We start from the raw sequence: 20,433 nt of genomic DNA on the forward strand, positions 1-20,433 counted from the left end.
TTGCGGATGACACTACAGTGGTAGGCTTGATTACCAACAACGACGAGACGGCCTACAGGGAGGAGGTGAGGGCCCTCGGAGTGTGGTGTCAGGAAAATAACCTCACACTCAACGTCAACAAAACAAAGGAGATGATTGTGGACTTCAGGAAACAGCAGAGGGAGCACCCCCCTATCCACATCGACGGGTCAGTAGTGGAGAAGGTGGAAAGTTTTAAGTTCCTCGGTGTACACATCACGGACAAACTGAATTGGTCCACCCACACAGACAGCGTTGTGAAGAAGGCGCAGCAGCGCCTCTTCAACCTCAGGAGGCTGAAGAAATTCGGCTTGTCACATAAAGCACTCACAAACTTCTACAGATGCACAATCGAGAGCATCCTGTCGGGCTGTATCACCGCCTGGTACGGCAACTGCTCCGCCCACAACCGTAAGGCTCTCCAGAGGGTAGTGAGGTCTGCAGAACGCATCACCAGGGGCAAACTACCTGCCCTCCAGGACACCTACACCACCCGATGTCACAGGAAGGCCATAAAGATCATCAAGGACAACAACCACCCAAGCCACTGCCTGTTCACCCCGCTATCATCCAGAAGGCGAGGTCAGTACAGGTGCATCAAAGCAGGGACCGAGAGACTGAAAAACAGCTTCTATCTCAAGGCCATCAGACTGTTAAACAGCCACCACTAACATTTAGCGGCCGCTGCCAACATACTGACTCAACTCCAGCCACTTTAAAAATGGGAATTGATGGAAATTATGTAAAAATGTACCACTAGCCACTTTAAACAATGCCACTTAATATAATGTTTACATACCCTACATTACCCATCTCATATGTATATACTGTACTCTATATCATCTACTGCATCTTGCCATCTTTATGTAATACATGTACCACTAGCCACTTTAAACTATGCCACTTTATGTTTACATACCCTACAGTACTCATCTCATATGTATATACCGTACTCTATACCATCTACTGCATCTGCCATGCCGTTCTGTACCACCACTCATTCATATATCTTTATGTACATATTCTTTATCCCTTTACACTTGTGTGTGTGTGTAAGGTAGTAGTTGTGGAATTGTTAGGTTAGATTACTTGTTGGTTATTACTGCATTGTCGGAACTAGAAGCACAAGCATTTCGCTACACTCGCATTAACATCTGCTAACCATGTGTATGTGACTAATAAAATTTGATTTGATTTGATTTGATTTAAAGTTTTCTCAATGTTCTGAGAACATGACTTTAAATAGAACCACGAGGAAACCTGTAGCAAACATTATGCTGAAGTACTGAAATTCCCACAGAAAAGAATTGCTTCTTCACATTCTCTGAACAATTTGAGAACATTACTTTAAATAGAACCATGAGGAAACGTTATGCTGATGTACAGAAATTCCCACCTAAGAAACATATGGTTCTCAGAATGTTATGTGCTAGCTGGGTATCCTGCACCATTCCAAGAATGTTGTTGGAATCAGTGGAGGCTGCTGAGGGGAGGACAGCTCATAATAATGTCAGGAATGGAGTGAATGGAATTCCACCTATTCCGCTCCAGCCATTACCACAAGCCTGTCCTCCCCAATTAAGGTGCCACCAACCTCCTGTGGATGGAATATTATATGTAAATCAACCATAGGACAACCACGCTCTCACCAAGCTCTAAGGATAGGATTCTCAGAACGTTATTTGCTAGCTGGGTGCAAAGGTGTTTACCTGGGGATTAAGTTGAGATGAATGAAACATATAAATATAGCCTAGCGTTGCTCTATAGCACTGTGCTCCTCCTTCCTCTTGTCATACTGCTCTCTTTGTCTTCCAGCTGCTGCACCTCCACGGATTATCACTCTTTGAAGATTATTTGTTTGCAGCTCGCACCGAGCCCTCGAAAGGAACAAAAGTGGACATTTTACAGATAAATCGGTTTAACGTAGCAGACGTTCAAACTGTAACCACCGTGGAGAATTCCGTGGGAATACGTGTTTACCAAAAACTCGCCCAACCAACAGGTAAAAAGCAAATATAGTGTTTCTTGCATGTTTAGAAGATAGCTGTGTGTGTGTGTGTGTGTGTGTGTGTGTGTGTGTGTGTGTGTGTGTGTGTGTGTGTGTGTGTGTGTGTGTGTGTGTGTGTGTGTGTGTGTGTGTGTGTGTGTGTGTGTGTGTGTCGTGTGTCTGGTATCTACCCTCGTCTCCTATCTCCCTCTGCAGTCAGGACTCATGCGTGCGATCCCGATCCGTCTGGAAGAAAAGGAGGATGCTCTCACATGTGTCTGCTCAGTGGAAGTTACAAATCCCGATCCTGTCGCTGTGGAACAGGCTTTGTACTGGGAAGTGACAGAAAATCCTGCAAGAGTAAGTTCATATTAGGACATATTATGTCATATGTTGACGGTCATAGTGTCAGTCAGGGACAAAGTAACTTCTATAATTAGTGACAGCGCCCACGCGAACAAAGCGCCTGCAACTTTGCTCCAGTGCGTTCCTCTGTCAGGTCTCCTGAACATCACATTTAGTCAACCCAAACAACATCTCATTCTCTGCCTGTTACTAATGACAGCAGCTTCAATGCTTACCGTTAACTTTGTCTCAAGCGTTGCTTTGGCAAAGACTCATTTTGGAGAAAGGGATTGATTGATTTGGTTTAATCAGCAGAACTAATTCTTGCTTTCATTTCGGTCATTGTAATTAGCTTATTAGTCTTTGTCTTAGGATATGTTTTTTCAAATAGTTTAATTTACTCTGTTGGTTGGAAGAAAAGATAATAATGTACATTAATTATACGCTGGCAGTGATCAGGGTTAAGAAGATTAGTAGCTAGTGGTTTGTTTATGTAAACTTCATAACACTTCCATAACACTTCCTTCCTTCATAATGCATTATAACCTCCCTCTGCAGAGCCTATGAATGAGGTATTCCTGTTCTACGGACGAGGGAGACCCGGTGTCATCCGAGGCCTGGACCTGAATAGCAAGTCGGAGGCTGAGCACATGGTACAGATTGACAATCTTGTAAACCCTCGGGCGATCGGCTTCCATGCAGAGACCAGCCACATATACTTTGCCGACACAACCAGCTTTCTGATTGGCCGACAAAGACTGGATGGGACCAATCGAAAAACGATCCTTAAAGATGGTCAGTGCATTCAGATCGTTCTGTTTGTTAGGTAACAACTTCAAGTAACCTTTAGATGAGATATTCCAGTCACTGCAGTCCCTGGTTCGAATCCAGGCTGTATCACATCCGGTCTGTGATTGGGAGTCCCATATGGCGGTGCACAATTGGCCCAGCATCATCCGTGTTTGGCCGGGATAGGCCGTCATTGTAAATAAGAATTTGGTCTTATCTGACTTGTCTAGTTAAATAAATAAATAAATATATATAATTTGGCCCATGCTTTGGTTGAGAGTTTCCATTTAGAAGGGATGTAAACTTATCTAGTCTCATTAGCATATTTTCTCATACAACTTCCCCAGCACATAATCGAGCATCTGACGCAATTACGCAAGATTTTAGTTCTGGGATTATGTGAGTATAGAAGTCCTACGTCTTCTTTACATCCCGACTGTAGCACGTACCTGTACACCTCTGTACACAAATTAATCATAGGTTATTCATACTTTAAAAGGTCTTAAAGTTGTGTCCCCGAATTAGGTCAATCTCTAATACCCAAAAGCTTTCTGTGTAAGCAGCATTATTTTGCACGGCTATTGTGTTGTGTGTGATTAATATATCTGCTACAGTAGATTCTAGAACAATGCTTTTGGGGTTTCGATTCCATTAACGAGGATCTGGAGACAGTGATAGATGACGCTCCTGCGGGGATGATCAAGTAGAGGATAACAACAGCATACTCTATGCATGACTTTTTTTTTTTTTTACTCACATCCTGTCCTAGACCTTGATAACGTGGAGGGGATCTCAGTGGACTGGATAGGGAACAACTTGTACTGGACAAATGACGGCTACAGGAAAACAATCAACGTTGCCAGATTGGAGAAGGCTGCACAAACAAGGAGAACTCTGTTAGAAGGAGACCTGTCTCACCCCAGAACGATCGTGGTGGACCCTCTGCACAGGTGAGTGTGCCTTTTTTGCAGTTGACACCCTGATAAGGTCACCTTATGTAGTGACGTTTCAATAGATATCGGTTTGTCCGTAAGATGCTAGGACCCACATTTTTGGTACTGCTTTGAGTAAATCGACTCTCGATTCAATCCGTGATAGATCTGTGTTATAGCGCGCTTGACATTTAAAGGTCATTTTCACTTGAGACGACATATGCACCGTTTATCTGAATGCGGTCTCGGCAAATGCTGAAATGTTGACAAAGTGCGATTGGATTGAATCGCGGCCTAAATCTCCATCTGAGGAAAGGAGCTGAGTTTGGACACAGTTCTCGGTCAGTTAATTATACGAATGAGCTTAAAGGTGAGATGGGGACTGAAATGCTGTGAATTGCTTCTCTGGCAAAAATTGTAAGTAGTGTGTTGCTCTCTGGTATGAGAGGCTTAACAGTTTCAGAGCAGACTGGCGTCTGCTGCTTTTCAGGGACTTTAGAGTGGTTTGATATTCACACATTTGGTGTCATGTCTTAAAAAATATATATACCCTGAGTATACCAAACATAAGGAACACCTTCTGACCTCAGAACAGCCTCGATTCGTCGGGGCATGGACTCTACAAGGTGTTGTAAGTGTTCCACAGGGATGCTGGCCCATGTTGACTCCAATGCTTCCCACAGTTGTGTCATGTTGGCTGGATGTCCTTTGGGTGGTTGACGATTCTTGATACACACGGGAAACTATTGAGCATGAAAAATCCAGCAGCATTGCAGTTCTTGACACAAGCCGGCACGCCTGACACCTACTACCATACCCCGTTCAAAGGCACTTAAATCCTTTGTCTTGCCCATTCACCCAATAAATGGCACACATACACAATCCATGTTTCAATTGTCTCAAGGCTTTAAAATCCGTATTTAACCTGTTTCCTCCCCTCCGTCTACACTTATTGAAGCAGATTTAACAAGTGACATAAATAAGGGATCATAGCTTTCTCCTGGATTCACCTATTCAGTCTGTCCATGTCATGTCCATGTCATGTCATGGAAAGAGCAGGTGTTCTTAATGTTTTGTATACTCAGTATTATTTGGGCTAAATTATCTATCTCTCTATGCTAAACCATCATATTGATAATGAATTTTTTCTGTTTTTCAGCTGGATGTACTGGACAGACTGGGAGGAGGATGAGGTGAACGATAGTGTTGGCAAGATAGAGAAAGCCTGGATGGATGGATCCCACCGGCAGGACTTTGTCACTTCTGACATCCTGTGGCCTAACGGACTCACTCTAGACCATGGCTCCAGTAACATGTACTGGTGCGACGCTTATTATGACCACATAGAGAAAATCTCCCTCGATGGTACCCACAGAACGGTTAGTAAATGAGTGAGTGTTCTTTTCTACTGATTAAGACTATACAATCAACAAATATGCATAGTAACATTTTGAATATGTACATTTATTTTCAATATTTGTATGGTTGCAAATACATGACTTCATCAAAAAAAAAGTCGCTTTTAACTGTGAATTATTGGTTAACGTGTTCTTTGTTTCTTTTATCCAAAGGTGGTGTATAACGGCAAAGAATTAAACCATCCTTTTGGAATTTCCCTGCACCGGAATTCTGTTTTCTGGACAGATTACATGAACGCCTCTATTTTCCAACTGGACTTGCAGTCAGGGCAGGTTGCTCTGATGAGAAGCGAGAAACCTCCTCTTTTTGGGCTATCTGTGTACGATGCTCAAAGGCAGCAAGGTAAATACACGATCACACTATCATTGTCAAGCAGCAAAACGATTTAAATACAAGACTGGCTCACTTTTTGTAATATAAACATATAAGAGACTAGGGGATGTAATCATGATGTACTGTACAGCATCCCTGTGTCTCTCAACCCTCTGAAACAAGTTTTTTCAGTATATCAAACCTGATGAGATGGTGAACTGAGATGACCTTTGAAGAAATTACACCACTGAAAATGGCTGAAGCACTAAACTTGGGCTTTGCTCCAGCCAGGGAGTTTGAAATGCATGACAGTTAATAAATCAGAAGATTCTCTTTAAATTTTTCCCTTTTAGCATATTTTATATGCCACAACTCAGGCTCCCAACAGTAGGGGGTCAGGCATATTTTAGTCTATCTGGTGCTACCCCTCTCTATCAACCAAACCTCCCATAGCCACGGAGGACGAGTCATGAACAAAGAGAGAGACCAATGATTGATTCAATGAGAATTGAAGCTGAGGCAGTCCTCAAATGTACACCGACTTTAATCCTTTAAGAGCTACTTATAGTAACCCCAGGCCAAGTTGTCAGACTCAGCTGCACTGGGCTTGTCATGATAACAGTCATTGGTTGGCACATTGAAGCACCTGTCTGTACTGTCTCTCACTACCCCAATGGGAACGCTGAACTCAGCTGGGTGCCACCCACCTCAGCCTTTGCAACGTCTTCATATGCCTCCTTTTACCTCAGCCTTCATCCCTTCTTTTTACCACCCTTCAAATCCCCCTCTCCAAATACAGTTTCATCGACTTCAAGGGGGATGTCAAAGGATCCGTCAGACACATTGTTCCGTTGTCATCTGATGTTGTCGCTCAGACTTTTTGTAGCAGCGGGGTATGGATGATTCTGCCTTTGGCTGAGTCATGTAAACAGTCGCTCTGCCTGGAATATAGACATATAGCCATTTTAATCTAGGAAAGTCTTTGAATAGATTATTTGGTACAATAGCGTCATTGCAACTAGGATCATATATCTGTTAGTATTACAGTTTTGAGTTATGTTATTGTCTTCCTAATAGGTTGCATTATAAAGGCTACAGCTGCCCCAAAAAAATGATCAGATTTAGCCTACTTTGGTTTATCTAATTGATCTTTAGGTGACAATGCGTGTGGGGTTAATAATGGTGGCTGCGGTAGCCTGTGTCTGGCCATTCCCGGTAGCAGAGTGTGTGCCTGCGCTGATAACCAGTACCTGGACAAGAATAACCTCACCTGCTCCTGTAAGCCCTGTCAAATACACTCTTATCTCAAACATACAAGGCCTGTTCAGCCTGACGCTCCACATCAATGACCAAGGCAATCAATAGGAATAATGACAGCAGATAAGATAAGGTCATGTAGAACTCAACATCCCAGTATTGATTTTGAATGCCAGCATATAACATAAAATACATGTTTCCTCAGTTGTGGCTCTTTTGAGGAATATGTTCTGCAGAGTGTGAAGATGGGCCAGCAAGTGGATGTGTGTGTGTGTGCTTGCAGCCACATTGGGAGATTCAGGGGACCATGGGGAGCCACAGAGATGTGGGAATGAAGAGTTCCAGTGTAGGAACCAGCGTTGTGTCCAGGCCTCCTGGAAATGTGATGGGGACCATGACTGTTTGGACGGAAGTGACGAGGAACCGTACATCTGCTGTAGGGGTCTTATTCTGCATGTTAGAAAACATATCTCATTTTGCATTTATGGAGAATAGGACATGTATGTCCCAGAGACATTTTTTTAAATTAATTAAGTTGAAATGAACAACATACATCATCTATGCAGGACTGAAATTGCTAGGCTTTCTTTTTGTGTCATGCTTTCTAGCTATCTATCCAATGTCTATGATCAAATCAGATACATTTTTATTTGTCACATGCGCTGAATACAACAGGTGTAGCCCTTACAGTGAAATGCTTACTTACAAGCCCTTAACCAACAATGCAGTTTCAATAAAAATACCTAAAGAAAAATAAGAAATAAAAGTAACAAATAATGAACATTAATATGAATGCATGACAGTTTACATCAAAGACTAAATATCAAAGCAATTTTGCCCATTACAGATAATCGTAGTTGCCCTGCGGATCAGTTCAAGTGTCTGAACAACCGCTGCATCCCCAAGAGGTGGCTCTGTGACGGGACCAACGACTGTGGGAACAACGAGGACGAGTCCAACTTCACCTGCTCTGGTATGCTGCTGTCTGCTCTACTTAGAGGCCCATCGAACTCATAGTTGCGGCTGCCAGATTCCATGTTGTAGAACAAACTTGGGTGATCTCCAAGTTTCTCCAACAAGTCATTTGGGAGAGGTTCTGTCAGACCAGAGGCCATTGGAGAATACACAGAGAGGAGAAGACAACTGCATGATTTCCCGTGTTGGTGGGGGGACGCGTATGTCATAGATTCCCAATGGCCTCTGTGCTACTGCACATCATGAATGTATCTATATACTGGGATAATTCATCATCTTCTCCATCCAGAAGACTTGACCAGGATATGCACAACTCCTCTGGGGGACATAAGGGGGATTTGTTAGGGGATGTAGATGAGAAATGTTTTTGTTTCACTTCGTCCTTATAAATGAGTTTCAGTTGCCAGATGTTGACACAATGCCGGGTCCTGGACACGGATAGGATGATTCCATAAGAAAGAAAATGGCGATTACATATGAACGATATTCTGGTTTCACGTTTTTTACGTTCACTTTTTGATCTCTGTGAATAGATGGATTACTGTGAATAGACAGCGAGCCAGTTCTCTAGGAGGGCCAGTCTCGGGGAAACCAAATACAGATGCTTTAGCGCTAAAGAAAACATATCCAACACACATGGTCTGTTGGCTGTCTATGTGGAATGAAACGTTCCTAAACACATAGCATGAACAGTAAATGCAAAATATTAGGCATTACTTAAAAATGTCACATACTATCATGATGTATATTCACTCACTGAAATAGCCTAGGCCTAGTCGCTGCACTTTATTTAAGTACTTATTGAGACCATACTGGTAATGAAAAGCACTCATGTAAATGTTGCATCATAGAAAAACGTAACTTTTCGAACGAAGTTCAGTGCAATAAAATGCCTTTTTATTATTACTATTAATGTTTTCAGCGGGATCATGCCGAGCGGACCAGTTCTCCTGTGAGAACGGGAGATGCATCCCGGAGTCCTGGCGCTGTGACAGGGATGACGACTGTGGGGACCACTCTGATGAGACCGCCTCTTGTGGTGAGCTTCTGGACAAGTTTCCAATTGGCTGGTGAAGCAGTCCATTGGACAAGGAATTCTTAGTGATATGTTAGCACGGGCATTTTCTGATGATATCAACATTAGCCTAACCTTTCAGAAATCATTCACACTGTTTTTGAGACTTTTTCTGTCGTTGCATTATATCATTCCACTGTAAGCCTGGTCTTTTACCTACCCATCATGTTAATTCAATTTACCATGTAGGCTACCCTCCGGGTGTGATCTGACATACTCTGGAGCAGACAACTCAACACGGAGATGGAGACAAAGGCTTTTAATATTTAAAATGTGAAATAGCTGGGACTCTCCCTGTCATAATCTTCCTTCTCTGAAACAATAGCATGCATGGGCTTTCAAAGATGTAGATCTGCGATTGGCAACTGGCTCAATCCCCCCCCCCCCCACCCCCCTTACTGTTGAGAGTTAGTACACAAGATGCAATTTGTGCATCAGCAGTTTTTCTCTTGTTATGTCAGTCACTGACCGTCACACAATTAGCCATGTCAGTTGACATTTTTATATTGGTAAATTGGTCTAGCGTCAAATTGCCGACCGGAGGGCCCCTCATGGATTTTGTTAGTCACTCTCACTCAGATATCATATTCAAAACGGAAACAATTTTCTCTATCCTATGGCAAAATGTGTAGATGTGCAGGAAATTAGCTGTAAAACTGCACATTTTGTCTCTGGGATGATGGTGTTGATGAAGGCCACGACCAGCCTTTCAAAGCGTTTCATGGCTACAGATGTGAGTGCTACTGGGCGGTAGTCATTTAGGCAGGTTGTCATGGCGTTCTTGGGCACAGGGGCTATGGTGGTCTGCTTGAAACATGTAGGTATTACAGACTGGGTCAGGGAGGGGTTGAAAATGTCAATGAAGACACAAATGCAAGTTCAAACAGGTTCAAAGACAGCCACTACACAAGCACATGAACCCCGAATGACCTTTTCCGGTCAAGTATCCCACAGTGTAAATACACCCTCTTCTGGCGAGGATACATCTAACAGTACTGTATATCACCATCACCACAGTTGTTAAAGCCAAAGTCAAGTAATTATCTGATATCACCTTCTTCACATGTTTGAGATAATAGGGAAATGTAACAGGCAGTAGAACAGTCTGCAAAAACAATCAGCAAGAACAATTTGAACCTGAGCTGTGAATGATACTTTTCTGTTACCTCTGGTGCTACTTATAAACTGCTTCAATTCACAAGTACAAGCAGAGACAGATAGTGTTCACAGTAATTACAGTTTCTGCTTGGCTTCCTTAAATCTAATTCAAGCCTGCGCTGAAAAACACGTCGCTCACTCTCATTTTTGTAACTTCAGAATTCAAAGGCAATGCCAACTCACATAACTGTGCCAATGTCTCCTGCATCCAATGTGTAATAATAAAAGATGTTTACCCACACTGTTTCGGAGGTTTTCAGTTCATGTAAATTACTGGCCTCTGTGATTCTGGACAGTTGAAAATTGATCAATTCCTGTCATCAAAAGTGCTTTGTTAGAAAAAAATCCCAAATTGAAGTCCAAACCTCTTGTATTACAGCAATAACACCTTTTTTTCTTCTTTCTTTCTTGACAGATTTCCCCACATGTGAGCCCCTCACACAGTTCAGCTGTTCCAATGGAAGGTGCATCAGCGTGAAATGGCACTGTGACTCAGGTGAGTGGCATTTTTCTGTGAACACTCTCTTTTTACAGTTCAATTTTCTATCTCAGTGTGAAAAACCGCCTGATTTGAAATGGCCTCATTACAACAACCAGAATGTATTGTAATCTGGCTGTAACATCATCATTTCAACCAGTTTTCCCTACTGGGAAAATGCCATTGGATGGAACTGCACTCTCAGGAAGCAGCTCTCAGGAAGCAGCTTACACTGTTTCTTAATCTCTCTTCCGTCTGTTCCCCCTCTCTTCCATCATTTCCCCCTCTCTTCCATCATTTCGCCGTCTTCCATCATTTCCCCCTCTCTTCCATCATTTCCCCCTCTCTTCCATCATTTCCCCGTCTTCCATCATTTCCCCCTCTCCCATCATTTCCCTCTCTCTTCTATCTGTTTCCCTTCTCCCCCTCCTTTTCCCTTCTCCCCATAATTTCCCCCTCTCCCCTTTCTTTCCCCCTGTCTTCCATCCTTTTCCCATCTTCCCATCCTTTCCCTCTCTCCCTTTCCACCTCACCCAGATGATGACTGTGGGGATGGTAGTGACGAGGTGGGTTGTGTCCATGCCTGTTCCAGTGCCCAATTCCAGTGTGCCAGTGGGAAGTGTATCCCTGACCACTGGGCCTGTGACGGGGACGATGACTGTGGGGACAACAGTGATGAGGACACCACATGCTCTGGGACAGGTGAGAGGAAAAACACACTAACTTCTCACTCTTCTATCTGCCTCATGGGACACACACCTTTTGGATTGAAGTCTTAGATCTGTGAAGGTGTAATGGACTTGGGGAATATGCTCAATATAGTGTTTGAAATGGGGATGCTATTCATCACACTTCAGGGGATGAGGTTAGGAATATGGGTTTGAGATGTACAATAGCTGTCTTTGTAAAAATAGACCTTACCCAAGAATGAAGTACTTTATTTGCTGAAGTGCGGAGCCCTACCTGAACTCTGTATTTGTAAATGTATGTTTATCTCTGTGACCTCTGTCTCTCCTATAGCCTCGGTATCAGCTGAGGACTGCAGCGCAGATGAGTTCCATTGCCGGGACGATGGTGGCACCTGTATCCCCGAGCGCTGGCGGTGTGACGGGGATAAGGACTGCGAGGACGGGAGTGACGAGGCAGACTGTGAAGGCACCAGCAGAATGTGCGACCCGCACGCAAAGTTCACCTGTCAAACCTCAGGTACAGCACTGAGGCTACTGTGAAAACACTTTCGAAAAGCTGCACACTCTGTGGCTCTAATGCAGCGCATACTGTATAATTAAATGCCCATGTTTAACTGTAGAAAGCTACACTGCTTTCATCAAGGTTTCATCTGGACTGTAGCTACTGTGACCTACACACCAAGCTCACCTGTAAAATCTCGGCGGCCATGTTTTTAATGTCGACCTCTCAGTTATTACCATAGAGATACGGTTATTTGATTTATCTCTGGTTATTACCATCAAATTGTCTTCATTTGTGTCCTTGGTGTACAGGCACACATTGGGAAGCTTATATAAGCCTATAGGGTTAGCATTCACACACAATGGTGAGAAAAAGCCAGAGCGCCTTTCATGTCTTTTATGATACCTGCAGGGCATCTTGTAGACTTCTCCTATGCTTTATGATGTAGGCATGACAGTAAAATGGGAACACTTGGGGTATTTTATGTGACTCCTAAAACAGTTCCACATGGTTGTGGTAAATCAAATCGGCCTAGGAGTTGCAGATTTAGCTAAGTAAGTTGAATGAGGTGTGTGTATATATAAGGTAATATTATTGGGCCAATAGTTCAGTGGAATTGATATGAATCATCTGCAAGGTGCACTGCATTATACATCATTGGTCTTAAAGTGGAGAATTCACGTGAGAAAAGCCTCTGGCTTAGTTCCATGATCTCACGGTGTTAAAAGGCTTAATTCACTTACCATGCAAAATTCAATAAAATGTCATGAGGAGTTTTAAGATCCACAAAAGTTTTTGCCCTCATGTTTTTTCATTATTCACAATTCACATACCTGTATACTTCATTTCACTTTTTCAGTAGGCTATCTATCACCATTTTCAAAGAGCCCACAGCGTCCGATTACCAAAGACGCGCGCTCCTCCAAACTATTCAAACCTCCTATAATGCCATATCAACTGCAATTTTGGGGGGAGAATCTTCTTCGCATATAAGCGACGATACAATTGTCAGGAGCCTAGTATTTTGTATAGACGTGTGAATGTTATGCATAAAGACATTTAGGCTTAAGTGTGCACACAGTGCCGTGGAACGAGAGAAGCGATTTATGATATCGTGACCCGATCCAATTTAGAAATATTGTTGTCTTTTTTGTTTAATTTGATTAAAACAAAACTATTTTCAAAGATTCACCGTCCATGCGTTTATGGTGAGAATGTACATGACTGAATATAATGCAATTTCTGGAGAAGTGCAAATGTGATCTGTAAGTAAGATGGTTCCATGATGTTTTTAAAACCTTACATTTGCGAGCAGTATAGCAGTGAGTGGACATCCCCGTCCCCCCTTTCTCTTTATATTGGATCTTTATCCAGCTACTGTGAAAAGTTTGGATATGCGTAAAACAGTCTAAATTGCCTGTATTATATGCCGACATGGAGCATTGTGTCTGTAACTGTATTTAGACATAGCCTATTTAAAACAAGTTGTTTATATTTTTATTAGAATTTGATAAGAATTATACACAGTCTTTTCAGGCCTTATTAAGTAGCCTAGTGAATTTTTTATCTTACGTTTGACATGTCCATGTTCAGACTACAATGCTCAGTGGGGATAGCCCCTATATCTGAGTGAATGCTGTAGAAAATGTTTAACAATGTGTTTCCATATTGAAGCAATGCAAATAGTACAGTGTGAAATGCAAAAAATGTTCAACATATTTAGCAAATATGGAGCAGGCTATTTAACGAACTAGGCCATAACGGATTACCGCCAGCGCTAAGATTCACCATTGCGTTAGGTTTGTTAAAATAGATCCCCCCTCAGCGTGGATTCTGAAACAGCTTCATTAGGATGCTAGCTTGGAATCGCAGAATGTTGTAAAACACTCCAAAACACTCCCAAATGAAAGCGAACAGAAAGAACATACCTCCGACAATAGATCAACATACTGTTGTTTGAATTGAAGTAATTGACAGACTCAGCTCTGATCTGTATTCACTGTGTCTGTCCAGACTAAGCTGACTGACTGCCTTATGCTGAGGCTGACAAAGTAAAGCCTTTGAAAATATATAGGAGACTTCCCAAGTGACACCCTATTCCCTATACAGTGCACTACTTTTAACCAGAGCCATACGGATACTGGTCACAACTAGTGCACTATATAGGGAATAGGGTGCCATTTGGGACAGATAGATAGCCTTTCATTAGGCCTCATTGCAAACCACAGGTTTATTCCAGGGTTCCTCATCAATAACACAGATTAAAGCTGAGGTGGGCTGCCTCTCACTCCATACACTACTTTCTTCTGATGCCTATAGGGCTTGTATTCCTCCGCTTTTCAGGATTCCTCTGGGACTGTGCTTTTTATCTCGCTGCTTCCAATAATTGGTTTCTGTTTCCTGCAATTGTTTCTAGAAGCGTCTATTTCCAGTCACTTTAGAAGCATTTCACCAACTACCTAGACTCAGCAGAATTGCTTCATTCGATGGTATTGACAGTTTACGCTTAGGTATCACTATGACCATTTTCTCACCAGTTTGTTTCTGATAGTGTCCGTTCTTTCCAAGAAAATGGACAATCAATTCTTATTTTTGTACTTACGGTTGAAATGTGGGTTTTGTAATCATTCACAATATCTCTTACAAGGACAAAATTCATACTTTTTTGCAATTTTGTCCCTTGCCTCATCACCATCTCTCTCCATTTCTCCCCACACAGGCAAGTGTATCAGTAAGAGCTGGGTGTGTGACGGGGACCATGACTGTGAGGATCTGTCTGATGAGGAAGGCTGTGAGGTGTCGCCCTGTAAGCCCCCCAGGTACCCCTGTGCCAACGACACCTCCGTCTGCCTGCCTCCTGAGAGCATCTGCAACGGGAGATACGACTGCCCTGACCACTCTGACGAGGGACACTTCTGTGGTATGACCTTTGTTCAAATCACTTCTAACCAATTCTCTTGGTCCTATTTCTCTCACTTGAGTCAATTCTCTCGGTCCCCACTTCAATGAATTATTAAATATCGTTCCATTTTTTCCCCCCACTTAATTCTATACTTTCTCCGCTAGTCCGACCAGAACATGTATGTTGACAGACAGTGTTGAGCTGTTGTAAATCAGCAGCAGTGCTTACTTTGGCATCGTCCATCTGTCCTCTTATTCCCCACTGAACTCAGGGAGAACAAGCTGTTGAGACTGAAGAGCATATAACTCTTGCTGACCAAGATCCTTCGTTTTCTCTGTAAAAACTCCAAAGACGGCAGGGAAGAGACAGAGGAGACGTATTAATCGTGAAGGGGTTATTATGGTTTATGACAGAGACAACCCTTTTGTTTGGACCACATGGGCTCGATGATCGTAGCAGTGGGGTCAGGCTTAGGCAATGTTGATTGGGGTTTAGGCCAGATGAATGCCTTATGTTCAGATGAATGACCTGCCCAGGGATTACCACACAACACTTTGTCCATAGACAAATTTGAGCCCCTATGCCATTAGTCGACGAGGATGTGCAGTACATCGCTCTCCGTTCAACACTACTCTCTGACTTTCCTTCCATACATCTGTCTGTGTTCTCTGAATCACTCCGCTCTCCCTCTCATCTCCTTTCTTCGTCTGCTTCTTTCACCATCTCAGACGATTGCATTTTGGGTAACGGCGGCTGTAGCCACCAGTGTGCAGTGGCTCCTGGGAGGGGCGTGGCGTGCTCCTGCCCGCCGGGGCTCAGTCTTGGCCCAGACGGCAGGACGTGCCAGACCCTGGACTATTGTTCCAGGCACCTCAAGTGCAGCCAAGTGTGTGAGCAGTACAAAGCAACCGTCAAGTGTTCCTGCTACCCAGGCTGGAGGCTGGAACTAGATGGGGACAGCTGCCAGAGTACAGGTAGCTGGTGTTAAGCTCTGTGTGACATGGCTGATAAGTCTTTCTGACACATACCTGCGCTCTGTGGAACTGCCCAAGGACAGCCCATGGAAATGAGAATTCCGATTCTATTTCTGTGTTCCTGTGTGTCTCAGTCAGTAGAGCATGGCGCTTGCAATGCCAAGGGTCGTGGATTTGACCTGCTGGGAGCAACCATAAGTAAAATGTATGCACGCATGACTGTAAGTCACCTTGGATAAAAAGCGTCTGCTAAATGACATATATTATTATATTCTATGGGACAGCCATCTCCTACCTGTGTGCCTTGAATCCAACAGATAAAAAGCAATGTGATAAATTGGTTATATTCCGAATTGTTATTAGCAGTTATTTTGGACGTTCCGTTTATATAGTAGTTAAACACTTTGGAAGCAGTACCCAATGAACATTGCCCATTTATACGCCAGTAGCTTTTAGGCCTTTTTTTCTCTTCATCAATTTCTCCCAGTTATTTAATGTAACATCTGGTAATTGTATTGAATAAGCTAGTTTTTTTCCATCTAAAATGTTACACTTTCGATTGGAGATGAATCCTCCAAAGGTTTCTGTACTCATTTTATGACAAAACATGAGTTGCTATTCTAGCAAACAAACATGATAGTTCTTTGTGTATGTGTGTGAGAATCTGTATTAGTATGCAATATTTATGATCCAAAATGTATTTCTTGACTTATTTATTGTTTCCTTCCTCAGATCCCTTTGAAGCATTCATCATATTCTCCATCCGCCATGAGATCAGGAGGATAGATCTGCACAGACGAGACTACAGCCTTCTAGTTCCTGGTTTGAGGAACACGATCGCGTTAGACTTCCACTTCAATCAGAGTCGACTCTACTGGACCGATGTGGTTGAGGATAAGATATACAGAGGGAAGCTGCTAGACTCTGCTGGTAGGAGCACATAGAATTTGGTTGGAAATGTGTTTTGGTTAAGATGAGTTGTTGATGTTTAATTGAGGTGGTGGGGAAAGTGTTGTATTCGCTATATTTAGTTCTCCTTCTGGCTCCACTGAAGACTTCCTAATCCAAAGCCTATTTTACCTGTGTTTCAGCACATCCTCTTGCCTTCTTATGTGTTATTGTGTTGATCTTTTACTGTCATTGGTTCCTTACAGGTGTGACAGGGATTGAAGTGGTGGTCCAACATGGATTGGCTACTCCGGAGGGTTTGGCTGTTGATTGGATAGCAGGGAACCTGTATTGGATCGACAGCAACTTAGATCAGATAGAGGTGGCCAAACTAAACGGGGAGCTCCGGACCACACTGATCGCCGGAGGGATGGAGCACCCACGAGCCATCGCTCTGGATCCTGAGCAGGGGTGAGTGAGTGAGTGAGTGAGTGAGTGAGTGAGTGAGTGAGTGAGTGAGTGAGTGAGTGAGTGAGTGAGTGAGTGAGTGAGTGAGTGAGTGAGTGAGTGAGTGAGTGAGTGTACCCTTTAACAAGGATATGCATTTCTTACATAATCTTGGTTTGCTATGAATGACTGTAGGGTGAGGTTGACTTGATTCTGATTCATCCTTAATCCATTACACATGGATGATCATTCTTATTTGATTATTTTGTGGTTTAGAATTATTTTCTGGACAGACTGGGATGCCACCTTCCCTCGGATCGAGGCTGCCTCTATGAGCGGAGGAGGACGCCATGTTGTCTTCAGAGACATGGAGATAGGAGCCTGGCCTAATGGTCTTACTCTGGACCTTATGGAGAAGAGGGTCGTGTGGACCGATGCCAGGTGGGTTACATGCCTGTACCTGTCTATATGGGGTCAATTCCCCGTCAATTCAGGAAGTCAACTGAAATTCCAATTTTGATGAGAATTTCAGTTGACTTCCTGATTTGGCTGAATTGAGTTGGAATTCACCCCAAACCTGCTGGTGGAATCAAATGATTCTAATAGACAAACATCTATTTTCATCTCAACAGGTCTGATGCCATATTCTCTGCTCTGTACGATGGGACTGGTATGATAGAGATTCTGAAGGGACATGAGTACCTGTCACATCCCTTCGCTGTCTGTCTCTACGGGGGTAGTGTCTACTGGACTGACTGGAGGACCAACACTCTGGCCAGGGCTAACAAGTGGACAGGGGCCAATGTGACAGTCATCCAGAAAACCAGCGCCCAGCCATTTGACCTTCAGATATATCACCCCAGCAGACAACCACAAGGTAGGCTACCGCACTGTCTCAAACATTAAGATCACAAGGTTGAAAAGAGAGTGGTGTGTTTTGAACTAAAGACAACCTTCTCAGTCTTGACCCTCAGTCCATCTGGAAAGGTTCGAAGAGTTTTGTTTAGATAGATCATAACGAATCATTTATTGTACGGTTGCATTTAAATGTGTTACATCTGTGTCTCACAAAATACTTTTCGCTTTCTGTATCCAAAGTTGTCTGAGAGATTAGAAATCTGCTCTAGCTTGTCAAAAGGAATGACATTGTAAGTCTTAATGCTGGCAACAGAACATCATAACAACTGTCACTATTCGTAGGTTGTACCTCCATCACTCGGTTGCGTCATGCCACTGTTACGAACGCTCTCAAGCAACCCTCTATCGGCGGTGTTGCCCTAAGGTGGTGTTAAGCCCAGTCATTCTGGACAGGGGCTGACTACTGTTTAGTCTAAATTACACTATAGTGCCTGGAAATACCATGACGTTGCTAAAGTAGTCAAATATTTAGTAGGAAACAACTTTGCCAGCGTTTTTCATGTCGTCAAATTTACTTTAGACAAGATGGCAATGTTGTCATTAGCTTGCAACGTTTGTCAAAAATAGCTAGCAATGCTAATGTTAGCTAGCTAAAATCTGTTCGCCTCCCCTCAATCTTAGCTAGCTAGCTAGCTAACATTATACTGCGTCTAAAGTCAATCTGGCTACTTCAAAATGATAACAACAGGTTTCCTACTGATTATGTGTCTCCTTTTGAATGTCATTGTATTTCCAAGCCACTGTCGTGCACTTTGGATGAACTCTTCATCAGCGCTCATTGACAATGCATTGAGTAGAATGCTCAGTCAGGCATCAGCCCAAAAATGAATGTTCAAAACAATATCGTGACGAAACATGCAACCCATGAATTGGTTCATCTGGCTTCATTTTCTCTGTCTGGACTTTTGGCAGTAGGGTTCACTTACAGGACTCTAAATCTAATATGTTTCCTTCCAGGAGTATCAGAATCTTTTATCAACCCTCCTGCTGTGTTCCGGTTTACACGTTTGTTCTCTGAAAAATGTAGTTAATTTAATCTGATTGACATTAGGTTCCATGGCTTTGTCCACACAGGGCATCTGAATACACACAATGCATTTTGATATTTTCATAACATTTTGGGTGTTTTATTTCACTTTTGTACACCTGTGGTATTCCCGGTCCAAAATGATCGGTCATTAGAAATGAATGGGTGAGACTACAATTAGTTTATAAAATTGAGTTCAGGCACATGCCCATTCATCAGATGGACACACTTCCTCTCCCAGACCCCCAAATGCATGTGTGTTTGAGCAAACACACACACACACACACACACACACACACACACACACACACACACACACACACACACACACACACACACACACACACACACACACACACACACACACACACATCACTCCCCTTCTTGGCTTCCATGGCAACCCCCACCGGAACCTTTCCCCAATAGAATCTTTCCCTCACGGGAACCACACCTGTTGGCATTCTCACAAACAATCGCAACATTGTTTCAATAATATATAGAGCTTTTCTCGCAGCTCTGGTATATAAAGCTTTTCTGAGGTCTTGCTCACAATTCATTATGCGGCAGCACAATGACCAAACGATATACTGTATGTGAGGCTCTTGATCATATCTTTGATCATGACACTGGTGAGGAGGAGAGAGGCCAGGAAACGGACAGTGAAGATGCATTAGAGGAGAAAGTAGTCTGTGATACATAGCACAATATGTTTCATCTGAGTATTTGTTACAGTCAAAATAATGCATACATTATGTTTTCTTTACTCAAAAGCGAGTTGTATGAGCTCAGGTCAATGAGGCCTATAGGCCATAAATGGCAAATACAAGTTCAAAACGTGTAATGTTCACAAGAACCTAAGTTTGATAAAAGATCTAACACAACATTAGGTGATAATATATGTGTTATTGTGGACTTATAATCATCTATAATGGGGCGGTCATTGTGGTCCGGGAACACAGAATGAATTAACGTGAAACAAACACAACAGGAGGGTTAAAATAAACCAGACTAATTGATTATTGAACAACTTCCCCTCTCTCCCTCTCTCGGCGATAGCCTCAAATCCCTGCGAGGCGAATGGCGGTCGTGGACCCTGCTCCCATCTGTGCCTTATCAACTACAACCGCACCGCGTCCTGTGCCTGCCCTCACCTCATGAAGATATCTGCGGACAACTTTTCCTGCTTCAGTGAGTGAACCTCACCCCTTCAGCCGTTTGTCAGTTGGTCTGTCCTTACATCAGTCTCTCCGTCCATCCATCGCTCCATCTATCCAGCCATTCATTCAGTCATACAATCCTCCACATTCATACATTATAGTGCATGTCCATCAAAAGTGAGTC

At 43.0% G+C, this 20,433-nt stretch overlaps 1 protein-coding gene across 1 annotated transcript in view; it reads left to right on the top strand.

Moving 5' to 3' along the window:
* The window catches only part of LOC139532141 (low-density lipoprotein receptor-related protein 1B-like), a 208,340-nt gene that overhangs the window by 82,360 nt on the left and 105,547 nt on the right, over window positions 1-20,433 (top strand). Inside the window, exons 8-27 of the mRNA XM_071329354.1 lie at window positions 1,834-2,020; window positions 2,222-2,365; window positions 2,909-3,145; window positions 3,909-4,089; window positions 5,231-5,450; window positions 5,643-5,832; window positions 6,958-7,080; window positions 7,343-7,495; window positions 7,907-8,032; window positions 8,957-9,073; window positions 10,683-10,763; window positions 11,283-11,447; window positions 11,766-11,951; window positions 14,656-14,856; window positions 15,567-15,812; window positions 16,545-16,742; window positions 16,967-17,171; window positions 17,424-17,588; window positions 17,780-18,024; window positions 20,149-20,280. Of these exons, the coding sequence (XP_071185455.1) occupies window positions 1,834-2,020; window positions 2,222-2,365; window positions 2,909-3,145; window positions 3,909-4,089; window positions 5,231-5,450; window positions 5,643-5,832; window positions 6,958-7,080; window positions 7,343-7,495; window positions 7,907-8,032; window positions 8,957-9,073; window positions 10,683-10,763; window positions 11,283-11,447; window positions 11,766-11,951; window positions 14,656-14,856; window positions 15,567-15,812; window positions 16,545-16,742; window positions 16,967-17,171; window positions 17,424-17,588; window positions 17,780-18,024; window positions 20,149-20,280 (3,502 nt within the window). The remainder of the gene's footprint in view (window positions 1-1,833; window positions 2,021-2,221; window positions 2,366-2,908; window positions 3,146-3,908; window positions 4,090-5,230; window positions 5,451-5,642; window positions 5,833-6,957; window positions 7,081-7,342; window positions 7,496-7,906; window positions 8,033-8,956; window positions 9,074-10,682; window positions 10,764-11,282; window positions 11,448-11,765; window positions 11,952-14,655; window positions 14,857-15,566; window positions 15,813-16,544; window positions 16,743-16,966; window positions 17,172-17,423; window positions 17,589-17,779; window positions 18,025-20,148; window positions 20,281-20,433) is intronic.

The sequence above is a fragment of the Salvelinus alpinus genome, chromosome 10 (assembly GCF_045679555.1).
Source record: "Salvelinus alpinus chromosome 10, SLU_Salpinus.1, whole genome shotgun sequence".
Classification (NCBI taxonomy): domain Eukaryota; kingdom Metazoa; phylum Chordata; class Actinopteri; order Salmoniformes; family Salmonidae; genus Salvelinus; species Salvelinus alpinus.